The sequence below is a fragment of the Convolutriloba macropyga genome, chromosome 7 (genome assembly GCF_964194025.1).
Source record: "Convolutriloba macropyga chromosome 7, txConMacr16.3, whole genome shotgun sequence".
Lineage (NCBI taxonomy): Eukaryota > Metazoa > Xenacoelomorpha > Acoela > Convolutidae > Convolutriloba > Convolutriloba macropyga.
The window spans coordinates 33,828,878-33,844,003 of record NC_134474.1 but is presented as its reverse complement, the minus strand read 5'-3'; the positions used below and the strand labels follow the sequence as shown (position 1 = coordinate 33,844,003).

Genomic DNA, 15,126 nt, shown 5'->3' with positions numbered 1-15,126 from the left:
TGCATATTTTCAAATTTCACATATCACTTCGAAAAGTTAACAACAAATTTGAACACGAAAAGATCAAACCTGAAAAAATACAGTAACCACAAAACAACAAACAATGATGGAATTGCAATAATATATTTTGCTGTAATCATATTACAGACAGTAATATATTACTATGTTAACCTAATCCAGAACCAACACCATTTATAACCCCCATCCATTCACAACAAGGCCGTTTAATTATGAACAGAATAAGTTACTATTTTAAATACATGTAAGCGCATTACAGTAGCAACTAACTAATTTAATGACAAAAGCTTATACGAAGACGTTCGAATCTATCGTTTGATCGATAGTTCCATGATTCATTATCTAAAGTCAAATACTTCGTAAACAGTTTGTCATAGATTTGTATATCATATGTCGCGTTAAGTGTACATTTACAAAATATAAGCGTGTTAAAAGAGCCTTTCACCAATTTTACGGAAACGGAGAAATTTAACTGAAATTTGTAACACAATACCGTAATGAAACAACGAACACTTAAACATGTAAGAAAAAATATGAAATAAACTTTATGGGAAGGAATAACTGCTAGCTCATGACCCATGGAGACTCAAACCTTAAATAATACATTTCCGCTTCGTTTAAAAAATTCATGGTCAAATGCCATGTCACTTACTTTCGATTTTTCAAACAAGTTCCATATAATGTTAACTTAATGAAAAACCAGTTAACAATTTTTTTCCTACCGGAACGAATACTGCGTAATTAAAAGCATACCGTAACCAAGTAATAGTGTAACCAAGTAAACCAAAAAAACAGCTAACAGCTAACACTTATCAAAATTAAAACAGGTAAGTCAGGTAAGTAGCCGGACATCAGGAAGGCCTTCGACATCAACACCTGGGCCGACCAGAAAGGATCTCTAACCACTGGAAGTGGTAATGGAATAGATAATTTTGTGGTTGTTGATGTTCAATCCTTGCTCTGTGGGCATCCTGTGTCCAGGGATTGACATACTGACTAACCGTCAGCACAACACATTTCAAAAAGGAAAAGAAAATACTAAAGAGAGAAAAAGAGAAATTGACTGACTGTATCAATCAGAAATCTTTTAAAACTCAACATTCCGGAAAGATGGAGTTAATATTGATTGATATCCAACAAACTGAGAAAAAATTTTTTAATGAAATTAAATAATGTCTCCAAATATTCGGTTCTGATAGGCTAAAAACTATTGGTTTCTTTTTCTTAGATGTTTAAATGTTTCCCTTTCACTCTCTTAGTTGGTTCCTATCAGAGTCAGACCCAGTATAATAATAAAGTATATTTCTTTCTGTCTACTCCGCTCTTATTTTTTATTGAGAAATACATTAAACATTAGCATTGGGGCCGTGCATTTTCTACTGAATCTCAGAATAGAAGAGTAACAGACTAGAGATCTAGAATTTTAGCTAGTCAGGTAAGCCTTAAGATCCTATAATATATTTGAGACACCATAAGAATTCGATAGAGTAACTTTGCAAGGTAACTCTACTGGAATACATCTTACTATGACTTCCAGATGGCCGAAAACTGATATCAGTTTGTCCAATACGGAATGTTGTGTTCTTATGACAACAGATAGCAGTTGCGTTGACAATGGTCAATACAGAAAAAAAACAGCAAGAAGCACCACAAACGTTTTTTCTAAAGAGCCGTAATATGGCGATGGTAATTTTCGATTGGTTGAAAAAGTCCTTTGCAAAAGTACACAGAACGCATTTATTATTTTGAGTTTCACTAGCTAGATTCTGCTCACTGCAAATCAGTTGGTTGCTAAAATACTTGAATAAAAAACTTATAGCAGAAAAGAGCGTTTTTACCGAAACCGCGCTCCGAATAGCACTTTGCAAAATACGGCAATTAAATGCCTTCATTAGAAAGGAACTTTCAACAACAACCCAATCTTATGCAATATAGCACTCGGTGCGAGCACCTACATAGCCGCCTTAAAAAGATAGAAAAAAATAAGCAAAAGAAGAGAGTTATAATACCGGCCATTGTAGCTTCAACAACTAATACGAGTACACTGATGTTTATGTTTTACTCACATCGCTATTGTTCGTCTGAATGTTTTTAATTAAAAAAGCTTTAAAAAGTTGCAATTGTTGGCTGTTCAAACATTGCCTCCGGTGGGTTACAGTCTATGCAGATGCAGCGAAAAAGAGTGTCGGTTTTGACGTTCCCTGTTCTGTTGATGACGTTATCTTCAACAATTGCATTCAAAAAAGCCCGCATAAATAGATCCGACGAAAAAGTTTAGAGTACGTTTTGAATGTTTACCCAAAACAAAAATGTGAGCTAGCATTTTTCTCTTTTTTAATTTTCTCATACAGTCTGTGGCAGAAGACGGCACCAGTCTTGTCACAATCTACCTGACGGCGCCAGTCGTGTCACACTGGGAAATTGCAGCGCAAAATGGGGGGGCTATTTCTCGCCCTTCCCTGCGACGTTTCATACAGCCACCTACTGGCCTGCCGACATAAACACCCTAAAGTAACTTTTCTGGTGATGCGCACACAATGGCACTTGAGTTTTGATTGGTCAGAGGTCAGTTACGCACCACTCAATACATGCTTGCAACGTTCCACAGACTTGACAAGCATCAGCGTGAAGAACCGCGAGCGGGACACCAGGTTGCAGTTTGGGGACCAACAAAGCAAGAAAAAAACAAAATGCTGCACCAGAAGCGGAGTGTCATTGGGAAGAGCTCTCTCGCGCCAAATAATGTTGGTCATTTTAAAGTAATTTAATTGACGTTTTTTACCTGGAACAATAATAACTTTTTGATGGCGCAACGCGGCTTGACCCGAGAATACAAATGCCGAACACTGCCGAGTGCGGTAGTATCGGCTCCTGTATTCTTCTTAGCGAGATTGAGACTTATTTCATCTTACAATTAACATAGCAAATAACTTTTTAACTCTTATTTGTGGTGATTATAGTCAACATTTAAATTACCTACCACAGGAGTTAAAAGTTCTTATAAGCTTCTGCAACCGGTGAATTTCTGCAGCGGCCGATAAAACTATTAGGTACACCGCTGTAGGTATGTTTTATTCTAACTAAACCATAGGATTCTTCTTGCAATTAGAACGCTCAACGAACCTATGGTCTTAATTTTGTCAAAATCCATTAACAAGGTTAAATGTATGCTGACACAGTTTGCTTTTGTCTCTATATTATTGCTCCTATTGACGACTTGAACAGAATTTGTTTAGGCCGACTGTCCTCTTATGGCATTTTTATAGGTCTGTTTCTTTAAAGTTGGCTGAAAATGTGTGGGTACTTTTGACCAAAGCGACTGCTTCATCTTTACCCTTTGCAACTTTAGACTTTGATATGTCGCAGAGAAACTTGTAAACATAGCGTCTTCCAGATGACTTTGCCAGAATCTTCTTGCTGTAGTAATACCGCAGCCCTCGCGCCAGTTTCTCGTAATTCATTTTGGGTTTGGCCTTGCGCACGCCCCACAGTTTGGCCACCTGGTCCGGGGTTTTGAGGATGAACTCGTAGTCGACCCCAGTCCAGCATATTTTGTCCCTGTGGTCGCCCCTCAATAGCAGTTCCAGCAAGAACTCCCACAAGTGGATATTGCAGTCCGGATTCATTGCGTCGAAGTGGGTGGGCTCGCTACTGTTGCTTCTCTTGGAACAATCTGAAAGAAATAATTATAATAAAACATTTAATAAAACAAAACCTGGAACAAATCAGACATTATTCAGCTTAGAAATCCTGTGCAGGTCCCAATTCTGAATTCAAGCAAGTCTATGTATCTCAGAACCCCAGAATAGTGACCCCCCATAAAATCATGAAATAACTGAGCTGAGCAACATTTTCTCTGCGACTTTTGATCTATCATTTTCGAAAACTGCTTTTATGTTAGAATTGGATCTATTCTGTCCCCCCCCCCCCCCCCCCGTGTTTTTTATGAACCCCATTTACAAATTATATGTTGTTATATAGCACGTTACTATGTAAGAAAATAGCACGTGCGCCTGGGGGTCATAAAAAACTTATGCTCACTAATCTGGGGGCCAAAACAGAATAGATCCTTAGAACTCATTGCCATACCTAAGATCACTGCTGATAATTTGGAACGACGTTGTATGAGCACTAAGAAATAGTTTTAATTTGATATTTTCAGCGACCCGACTCCTCCTCCAACCCAGTACCTCAATAGATAGAAAACGCAGTGAACATTCAGTGAGCCCTTTTTGAATTTGGGAAGTATTTTTGCAGATACGTTTCTCAGTAACATTGATGACAAAAAATGAAAATGACTCCTAGTGGTATACACACCTTTTTTCTCGCTCATTTTTTTCAAGTTGTTGTTACTGTTGTTCAGAACCAGTTTGATTGACGTCTCAATTCTGTCCAGTGCCTGGTACCTCTTGTCACAGTCCCCTGCCCCTTGTTGTCCAGGGAACCCATTAGGGGTGCTACTGGACGTGCAACTGCTTCCTTCACTCGATGAGGTCGGTGAGATCTGGGGCGATATTTTAGTGTCCAATTCTATGAATTTGTATTCTGGCACACTCCCCTGCATGACTTGACCGGAATCAAAAGTAGTCGAGGACAAGGATGACGATGACTCAGATGATAAGGGTGTCATTGACAATGATGTAACTGATGACGTAACTGAAGATGTTGTAGATGATGATGACGCTAGTGATGATAATGGAGACATGACTTGATGATGATGATAATTGCACTGATTTTGATCGAAGTTTGGTTTGATGACTATTTGAGGTCGATTAGATCCGATGTTGTAGGACTGCGTGTCAAAATGTTGAATGTCAACTTTGGGTGGCATGAGTTCTGTGATAACAGGTAAGATATTGCCTGTTGTAGCATTGGAGCCTTCGCAATTTTCCTTCTTGACTGTCAAGGTAACTATAGATGACGGACCCAATGGGTTGTGATTGTTATCTTGGTTGACAGAATTCTGCTTAGGATTTCTGTCTAAGCCATTAGCTTGTTGCACTTGTTCATTGTCTATTGGTTTGAGTTGGGCAAATATCTGATTCTGTTGGTTAGCAATATAATGCTTGGCCGTATTTTGCATCGCTATTTGGCCAATTGGCAGTGCTTGAATTGACGGTAGACTCCCAACGTCTAAAAAGACATGATAATATGTGAATGAAGGCTAAGACAACATTTTGTAGTCTAATTTTTCCCCGTGCCGTTACAGATACAAACAAAAAAAGCACTGAACTATATTAAGACCGTACCTGTTCCTTCCCAATCCAAAATTCAGAACATTTTACGCACTCTAGAAAGGTAAGAGTGGTACGATATCAAAACTGCATTTAAAACATGCTAAAAGCATTGGTAAAAATTTACAGGTTGTAAAAGTGAACAGTATTATCCAGTTAGTTGAGGATGTAAAATTTGAAAGTGAAAAGTGCCTTTGGGATCTTTTTCAGGTGTTTTTTTTGTCATATTTGTCTTTTTGTCAAACTTTTTTGCTTGAAATTTTGAAAAGACCATTCTTAGAGCTCTCTAATAAGCATAACCAGAGAAATTTTGCTTTGCAGTCTAAATATGTACCTTTTCATCAACTGAATCCTTCGTGTGAAATTGTCAATAAGAAAATTGCTCATCAATTTGAGAATGGCATCATTTTTTTAACCTTTCTAATTTTTTTTAAAACTGAGTTATTGGTCTCCGAACGGTTTTTGTGTTTATATATTCATTTTGAATTGATGCTATTCTCCAAATGTTTTCAATTTGAATGAATTGTTTTTCATTTTTGAGACCAATATTAACATCAGAAACAATTCCCGTATTTTTTTTTCAATGGGACATTTTGACAATCATTTTGTTGCATATTTTTCCACTTTCAGTTTCTCTTCATTTCTGCTGTATTGTGACGAATAAAAGTTAGGGAAAAAACTTCCCTGAAAAGATTGTGTGAGTCTTAAAAAATTTTGGGAAAAAGAGTAAAGTACCATATAAAACAGCTTTAAAACAACCCTTGTCAAAATAACTAATGAATTAGCCGATGACAATTGTTTAAAATTACTGAAGTCTGGAATTATTCATACATCCCTCATTTTATGTCTGGTATCATCTGCTTGAATGATGCAATCTGTTTATGTTGGAAAAGAATACTTCTCATGCTTCGCTTGTCCTGTTGGTTAGGCCAATCATTTTTTTACCCTCCGAGTACACTTTTGAGCTCAATTGTAATGCAAAGCTTATTTTCATTTAGGTATTTTCAGTTTCTGGTTTGAATTTTTGGCCTCGCAAAGATTTAAAAACTGCTCTCCGGAGCTTTATAGTAGTTTTCAGAAAGCTCAATTCTCACAATTTTTGAGTTGGAGAAAATTACAAGGCATCAAACAGATCATAGAAAAAACGAAAAGAGGCTCGCTGATGTGCGTTGGCACATACCCTCAAGGAAACTTTGGCCTAGTTGTCAAACAATTCAATTGAAGCAGAAATAGAATAAATTAAAAACTTAGTTTAAAATTTTTTAATCAAATTTCGATAGATTTCTTATAAAAAAAACAAACGTTTAAATAAAAAGGGCTAGAGTCAACGCCCATTTGTTTCGCTAAACTGAAAGCTAATCCAAACGAAACTACATTCATGAAATCAACCTTAAAGGAATGTTGTCATGTAAACAGCTAATTTTAACAACAAACAAAAAACGGAGATCCAGAAACCAACCTCCATCTCGTTTTCAAACTAAATCGCAAACAGTAATAGCGCTATAATTAATTTAGATTAAGTTTTTAATTCTCAAGTTGGATTTGTAAGCAAGCGCAGAATTCAAGAAAATGTTCTCTGAGCTCACTTATAAATCCAAATTGCTGATAAAGAAAATCAGATCAAATTTATATAGAGGTATGCCAGGGAGGATAGTCCCAAGGTAAGCATTGAGTGAGTTAAAACTTGTTTACATGTGGAGATATTACAAATTATTGATCTAAAACATTCATTATCAAATAACAACCGAAAAAAGCGAAAACAACACAAATTGAGAAGAAAAATGAGAACTCTAAATTCTGCAACAAATTTTACTTCCAACATTTGTGAAACAATTAAAAACATTAAGAAAAAATCAACGCTTTTTAGAAGAAAAAGACAATCACGAGAATGACAATAAAAAAACGTTTTACAGAAATCGAAATGTTCTGAAATTTAATGGCCTCAAAGTTTAAAAAGCTCGAACGGATACATTCGAACTGTTGTCCATTTCCTACCAATTTATGTTTACATTTGGGAAGAGCACACCTCACATCTCAATACACATTTCCAGTAAGCGGCAATAAAACAAAAACTAACACCAATGCACCTGAATAACGGCAAACTTAAGGCGAGATTCAGAAAAATGGCTTAACCAATAAAAAAACAGCTGCAAAATGCTACTGCGGTTCACTAGAAAACAACTAAAGTCCTGCGGGTTAGTTTACCACTCGACAAAAAACAAATTTGGGGGCAAATTTTGATTTAAAATCTGTTAATATGAAGTTGAAAAATAATTAGCAATCAATTGGACACATTCAGGCTTTTCTATTTTAATTCCCCAGAAAACTGAATATAATCGGATTGGTCAACAATCAGATTAAGTGGTAAAAAAGTAAGAAAAATCCAAATATTGCCAAAGTTGAAAATTTTCCAATATTTTTTGAAAACAATTAGCGTGAGTTACCTGTCAACGTGGCAACATGTCAATAGCACCACTTAATTATCAACTGAAAACAAAATTCAGGTTCAAGTATGCCTCCTTTTTGAACTGTGCAGATTTAATTAGTTAAATTAAAGAACAAGAGAACAACAATATCAACAAAACCGATCAGAACTCAAAAATTATATTTTTAAGAAAATTAGTGTCAAAATCATACAAAATATTATAATCATACCACTCGAACTCTCTACGATAAATATATTGATACGCCTAAATTGAAAGAACAAAAAACATTTGTGCATAGATTTGCTCTCCCCGCCCACTAAAAGTGGGGTTAGAGCAATAAAACCTGATTAAACGTAGTTATTATGTTGCAGATGTAAAATCTTGATTTTCTTATAGAAATTATTAGGATAAATTGGTTCGAACTTGTAATTAATGTGACATGTAGTAAATGGCTACCTGGAGGATCATAAACTGGTGCCACGGAATCGCCAGCACTGTCATCCCCCGCATACCCTACAGTTGAGATTGAACTCTGCTGCTGAGGGTGGTATGTGTTGACTGGCATCTGATTACCAACGGGTATCCTCGTGGTAGATGTTGCAGAAGGTGTCGAATGTTGAATGGTGGCGTGGTTGACTGCTGTGTGATGGTGTTGATTTTGATTGTTTGAATTATTGTTAGTAATGGGAGGTGACTTTTGATAGGCGGATATGTAGGTGTAAGTAGCGACCGGCAGCTGATGAGGATTGTTATTATAACTATTATTATTATTAATATTACTATTATTTCTCGACTGTTGATAATCGGCACCTGAAACACATAATAACTTTTATCACATGCACTGTTCATTGTAATGTGTCGCACTAAAATCAAAATTCTTCATCGAAAACAGTGATATTGCCTAACATAATCTGTTTTCCTTATGATTATTAGTTAAACCATAATCAGAGTAAAACCGCATCATTTTCGTTTACACTGTAAAAAGTAACAAGAAACAATTGTTCAGGGGAGGGGGTGCGGGAGGACACTCTTCCACTTGTTTTTACTATAGCACAGAAAAGAAAATGAAAACTACATGACGCTCTGAATCGAGACTTACAGAAATCTGCCAAACCGACCACAAGGTACGAGTTTATAATTTTACTTTTCGATGTTTTCAACATTTTCATAAAAATAGACCAGATTATTCGCAAAAGATAAGAACGTTCTTGGTTTTTCTTTCACAAAATCGTAACTATATGCATTAAGCTATATTTTGTTGAATTGGACAAGAGAAGGGGATCAGAAGCTCTATTCGAAATTTTAGGTGCTATGACAATATTATGAAGATTGGAACGGAAAAAATTTTAATTCTAACTTTTGACAGTGGACGACGAGGAGACAGTGGGTGAAAGCAGTTGACTAGAGGCTGTCAGTAATCCTACTGTTGTATATTGTGATGATAATGATGATGATGCTGAATTAGGAGCTGATGATGATGATGATAAAGAAGAAAGAGAAGCAGAAGTAGCAGAACATTGGGGTATCTGGATCTGTTGAGTTGTAAATTGCAGGTGATGATGATGCTGAAGGTGTAATTGATTATTGTTCACATGTTCTGTCTGCACAACAGGAATAGGAAGAGACGGAAGGGGAGGAGATAGAAATGACGACGAAATTGATAATGAGGGCGATATAGTACTACTGTTAGCTGACGTGTCTACACTCGGAGGTGTCACTTGCAGGGTTGTGTACGTTTTGTAATCTAAATATCACATGTTAATAAACTGACAAAGTTTGCAACAGTTTTTCCCCAGTTTTAGCCCCAGTGGAAAAGTACTTGATTATTGACATTGTTAGGTTATTGTTATATAGAAAATATCATTGAGCTTAGTCGTTCTATTATTCCATGAATGGAAACCAGATATGAATCAAGACCTCACCTTACAATCTTTGGACATACCATGAAGCATACTAGATCAATTCAACATGTAGCACTGAAAATGCAACCAGTTCGTCATTGGAAGAACTCAATAAGTCGATATTTAAACAAAAACTGATGCTGAAAATATAAAAAGTGACTACTATTTATAGTGCTCATCAATGCAAAAATATGCAATCAATGAAAAATTCGATTTGATAAAAATAAATGAAGTTATTGAGATGCGAACGTCTTTGTGGGCTCTATATTCTATTTTGGTCTGGTCTTATTCACATAAGTACGCCGAAGATCCTATTAGCTAATTCATGAGAAATGTGGATAAATTTAGGCTTGGTAAATCAGGAGTGTAATCCAAGTGTTATTTTTTCAGCTGCAGTTGAATTAGTTCTGATATTTAAACAACGTGTTTCGAAAAAGACAACATATTGATAATTGTTGCACAACATTTCAGAGTCAACCGAAGTTATTTTCAACAGCTATTTTCTCAGTTCAAATTTTTGATATAAACAAACTAATTTAGTCTTGTCATTTTAGTCTACACATTTTTTTTTGATAAAAGCTTAAAAGATTTAACGCCTCACAGTTTTTCCCAAAAAATAAATTTGGCGTTGTGAGAGATATTCATTAGCTTATAGCTTGACCAAAAAATGGCTGTAACATGCTTTATGTGATATTTAAGCGGAAGATATGATCACCTTTTCAGAAAACATTAATTTTTCTTACTTTTTTGCGTAATATATCTAAAGTTTCAACTAACTATGACACTAATTCTTCACAAGTAGGCGCGTATAGTACAAATTGCATAAATGAAGCCTCCAAAGATGAAAAATTAGAGCTCTTAAATTCGAGAAAAAAAGTATTTTGCTTTTAATGTGCTAATAATTAGCTTCTCAGAACTAGATCCCACAGGTATGTGGTATCATTTACGGATCCTCCTGAATTATTGTTAGGTAATTTCCTTCCAATTTCTGTCACTTCTTTTTTTAAGAAAAAAAATAGGACTTACTAGAATCCTGAAACGGCAAATCTATCACTCCATCCAAACAGTCATCGTCGTCTACGACACCCCCCTCCTCTTCTTGCATGTGATCAAATTCATCCCCTGTCACCCCATCCATCTTCATCAGATTGGGATCCAAGTCACAAACAGAGTAAACACGGTTGTTGTTGTTCATAATGCCGTGATCTTTCAACATAAACGTCCGATTTTGGCTCAAAATATCCAGGTCCATTTTTGCACACGCATTGCTTTCGGTTTTATGTCCATGTACAAGTTGACTAAATTCCTTTTTATTATTTTCAGTTTTCAAATTAGCTTGTTTTGACTGTGCAGAAAGCGAAATTTGCGGAACAACGACAATTTCTGTTGTTAGCGGCTTTTTTGCTTCCTTTCCAGTAACTGAAGACTTGTTTACCGTCTCAGGCGGCTCCTGACTTTTGGAAATATCAACCAGCTTGATTGTCGAGTAGTTCGAAGTGTTCTGTTTCTTGTTTTTTGAGCTGCCACTTTCGGATGCGATATTTTTATCCGTTTTTAGCGCAGCCTTTTTCCGTTTTAGAGTTGTCGGCTTCTTTGGAGAATTGTGAGGCTCAATTTTGGTTTCTGTAGATTCCAACTTCTTCTGTGTCAGTATAATTACTGTGTTCACCGAGTGCTCTACCCTGGATATGTTGTCGTCAGTTGATGTCTCTTTTAGCAAAGAGGATTGAATAACATTCGGGCTACGTTGAGATTCTGATTTGCATTCAGGAGATAAAGTCGAAAGCTTTTCTTTTTGAGTTCCCACTGAGGATAAAAGCGATGAAATTAGTGGCAAAGTGGGCGCTGCTGGTTTCGGCGACAAACTTGGGAACTCTGGCTTTGGGTCGTTTCGCGAGGTAGTGGAAACGAAAACCGGAGCCAATAAAGAGGATAAGCTAACTGTGCTAACTACATCATAACTATTACTAACTTTCTGGTTGCTAAAGGACTGCTGAGGACCATTGTTAATTAGTGGGGATGTGTTGATTGACGATTTATAACTGGATGAATTATTAGTGGTCAGGTTGCAACTTGAGTTAGTTGATACTGAGTAAATGGGCTGTGCATAACTTGCCTGGTTTAAGCCCAACACTTGATGATGGTAAGTAACACCAGGTGAGTTGAAACTGTCAACAGAACCCGAGGGCGACTTAAGATTGATCAAAAAGTCAGAATTGGGTAAAGAGAGATCCTCAAATGATGACGATGTTGATGACAAATCTGGAGTTAAGATTTCATTATAACTAGGCTCGGTCATAAACTGATTATTATGATCAACAGTATTTGTACAAGTCGATATTTTCGGCAAGTCGTGAAAAACGTCATCACATTCTGTATGATTGTCTTGAATCGGAGGCGATTTCAAATCTACAATTGAGGAAAATATATCAAGGGTCCTCAAAGGCGGTAAACAAATTTTGTTTTTGTTTACTTTTCCTTGCTGTGGAAAATTTACGCTGTTTACCTGTTTGGCGTTAACCTGTTGGTTGTTATTGTTGTTTACGTTGTTGTTATTGACAATGTTGTTTATTGTTGACGTTGGTGTTTGTTTGTTTACTGTGTTGTGGGGAGAGTAGGTGGAGAAGGCAGCAGGAGACGGAAACGAGGAGACAACTAGCGGAAGTTGAGTAGCAATTGTGAACAGATAATCGATTACGTAACTCTTCTGACAAATTATGATCGAATTATGTAACGATTAAGTTATCCAAATTTATCACCACCGCCACTTTCGCAACTTTGTGCACGTTTCGTAGTTTTCAAGCAGAGACAACAATTTTTTATACAAATTAATAATATTTGTCATAAATGTACACATCTATTTTGGTTTCACAAATACATCTTTAATTTGTTGCAGTATAACACTAGCCTATCGTTTCTAGATGTGATAGATCATTTGGCAATAAATTTTGGAAGAAGGATCGAATTTGAGGGAAAAATTGAGACGGAATTCGGGTCGCTGTGATTAGTAATAAACTATACGTGTGTGTGTGTGTGAAAGAAAGGTAACGCATTCACGTGATAACCTGGGGTGAAATAATCAGTCTTACACACTATAGTAAAGTATTAAGATGGAATAATACACGCGTGCAGAGTTTCTATTCGTAAAAAGTAATATGCGGAAAATTTTAAGCTAATCGAGTTAATCTAAGTTCAGTGACACGGGATAAGTTATAAATAGATTTTTACGTGAACAGTGATTGGAAATGTGGATTTATTAATGCAAATTTTTGTGGGTGAGCTATGATGAAGTAAATAATAATGATGATGAATTTGTGCGTGTGTGATTGTGAGATATAAAAAATGTAAATAAAAGTGACAAAAATTTCAACACTCGTCCGTTTTGTGTTTTTGTTTTTCAATTTATGTTTTCGTTTTGAATTCTGCTTGAATCAAAGGCCTCAATTTATCTTGCCTCTGTTAAGCGTAGATAGAGTGAGGCTTTTAACTCTAATTTCATGATTCAGACTTTTGTGATGAGGGGAAAATGTACCCGTGGAGGTATAACAAAATAGGAACCTTTAAATCGCCCTTTTCCGGACCAAATGGGACATAGTGCTGGAATGAATATTGAAACGTTCCCTTTTGAGGTGCAGTAAAATTTACAACTGTTGTGGAAATAATTTCCAAAGTGAGTAAAATTTGTGGTGAATTGAAAGTGATGGAATGAAAATGAATTTGTAGCGACTGACACAGTTCCTGCACAACACGCGATTTTCAATGGGGAATGAAAAATTCGAATCAATATTTGTGCTGCTGTTTTAATGAGCATTTACCCCACTAATTTGTCTTTCATTTATCAGAAAAGAAATTCAAATGTATTTGTTAATGATTTTTTCAAATTATTAAAATATGCAATTTTCTTTTCATTCTCTCTCTCTCTCATTTGTGGTACTCCAAAACGTTTACATTAAACAAAAAGAAGCAACTCTTTCAAGCCTTTTAATGGGCACACAAATTTGAATACATACATTCGCACTCTTGTGCGTATAAAGGTAAGAAAAAAGATAAGCAATATAGGTGGAAAAAATAAGGGAAAATTTCCATGGAGCAAATATTAAATGCGCTTTCTAAATGGAAACATAATTTTAGCATTCAACAGAAGAAACACAGTTCCCATGGCAACACGTAAAACACAGGGAAAAAGAAGCCAAAAATATATTTCACTATTACAGCATACTACTACATTCTATTGCCCCCACCGAAAATATACATAGCAATGCTTACATGTTTAACCACAAAAATGCTAATCAACAATCGAGAGACTAAAAGTAAAAGAGTAAAAGGTGGAAATATATATCTTCTACACACAATACACAAAGAACACACAGTGAGTAACAAACAATATTTAATAATACGAATTTAAAAATAATATAGAATTGCGAAGGGAAAGAACTTCTTGAGTAAAAAATGAGATTGAAAATTACACCGAAGTGAATCGGAGCGAATAAGGGTTGAAGGAAAGTATTCACACTTTAAACACACTTTCCCTCAGCTTCTTCATAAAGAACCCTCTGTGCGAAGCCCTCATTTAAATTGAGCTTCTTTTGTTTATGTCAACTTGATTGATGACAAAACAACAAAAAACAAACTTATATACCTGCGTTGTTTACTCCCCTCAAATAACACACAAGTAGCATTACCTAAAAAATTCAATAGCTATTTTGTGCGAGAAAGATGAATTTACAAAAAGCGGAAGCTAGTCAGATAATAAATTTCTTTAGGAAGTCATACGCGATATATTTGGGAATAAATAGGAAATGGGTATTGACGCATCAAGGCAGAATGCCTCAAAAGTTTGCCCAAATTGAATATCCTAATTAACTCGAAGCCATCGATTAATCTTCCAGTTTTATCTGCCTGCGTCACTTTTGATTGTAGTTATCAAGTTCAAGCTAGGATTTCCCATAAAAGGCTTCGTTAATAATTTTAGACGGGAATGGTTTTTCGTGATTTCAGAAATGTCTGTAAAACTAAATGCTCTCCCATAAACAATACAATTTGACTAGTTGTCTCAGTTTTGCTTAACTTATTATCTATTATATTAACTTCAATAACTTTTTTAAGTGCCATGAATGATTACTTCAAAATTTTTGCAACCCTTTGAACTCTGGGATGCTAATATTACATGGACGAGGAAAGCAGGCTATATGAACAAGCCAAAGTTTCGGCATAACCGTATTTGAATGAGCCAAACTCTTATCATAGCTGACTTTGTGCAAGCCAAAGTATGATGTACCTTTAGTGAAAACAAAACTAAGACATAATAGTTTTACCACTTCTGCAGTAAAAAAAAACGCGACTAAATTCAGTGTTGTAAAACGCGACGTCACACAGGATACCAAAAAATGAACAAAACAACTGAAAAACAACTTAGAGGAAGCAAAATCTTATGCAAAACTAATACCAATTTAAAGATAACAAGGAGGCTCGTTAATGTGCGTTCGCTCATGATGTTCCGACCCCGCTCATCTACATTTTCCACTCAATTGTCTAACAAATGAGGAA

General features: G+C 35.9%; 1 protein-coding gene across 1 annotated transcript; it reads right to left on the bottom strand.

Moving 5' to 3' along the window:
• Positions 1–1,910: 1,910 nt before the first annotated feature.
• Positions 1,911–12,331, bottom strand: LOC142342800 (uncharacterized). The gene is made up of 5 exons (XM_075394378.1): positions 10,606–12,331; positions 9,036–9,422; positions 8,135–8,488; positions 4,336–5,151; positions 1,911–3,691 (listed from the first exon to the last, which is right to left on the bottom strand). Exons 1-5 carry the CDS (start codon positions 11,876–11,878, stop codon positions 3,279–3,281), a joined length of 3,243 nt encoding a protein of 1,080 aa, XP_075250493.1. The 5' UTR covers positions 11,879–12,331; the 3' UTR covers positions 1,911–3,278.
• Between the last annotated feature and the right edge of the window lie 2,795 nt (positions 12,332–15,126).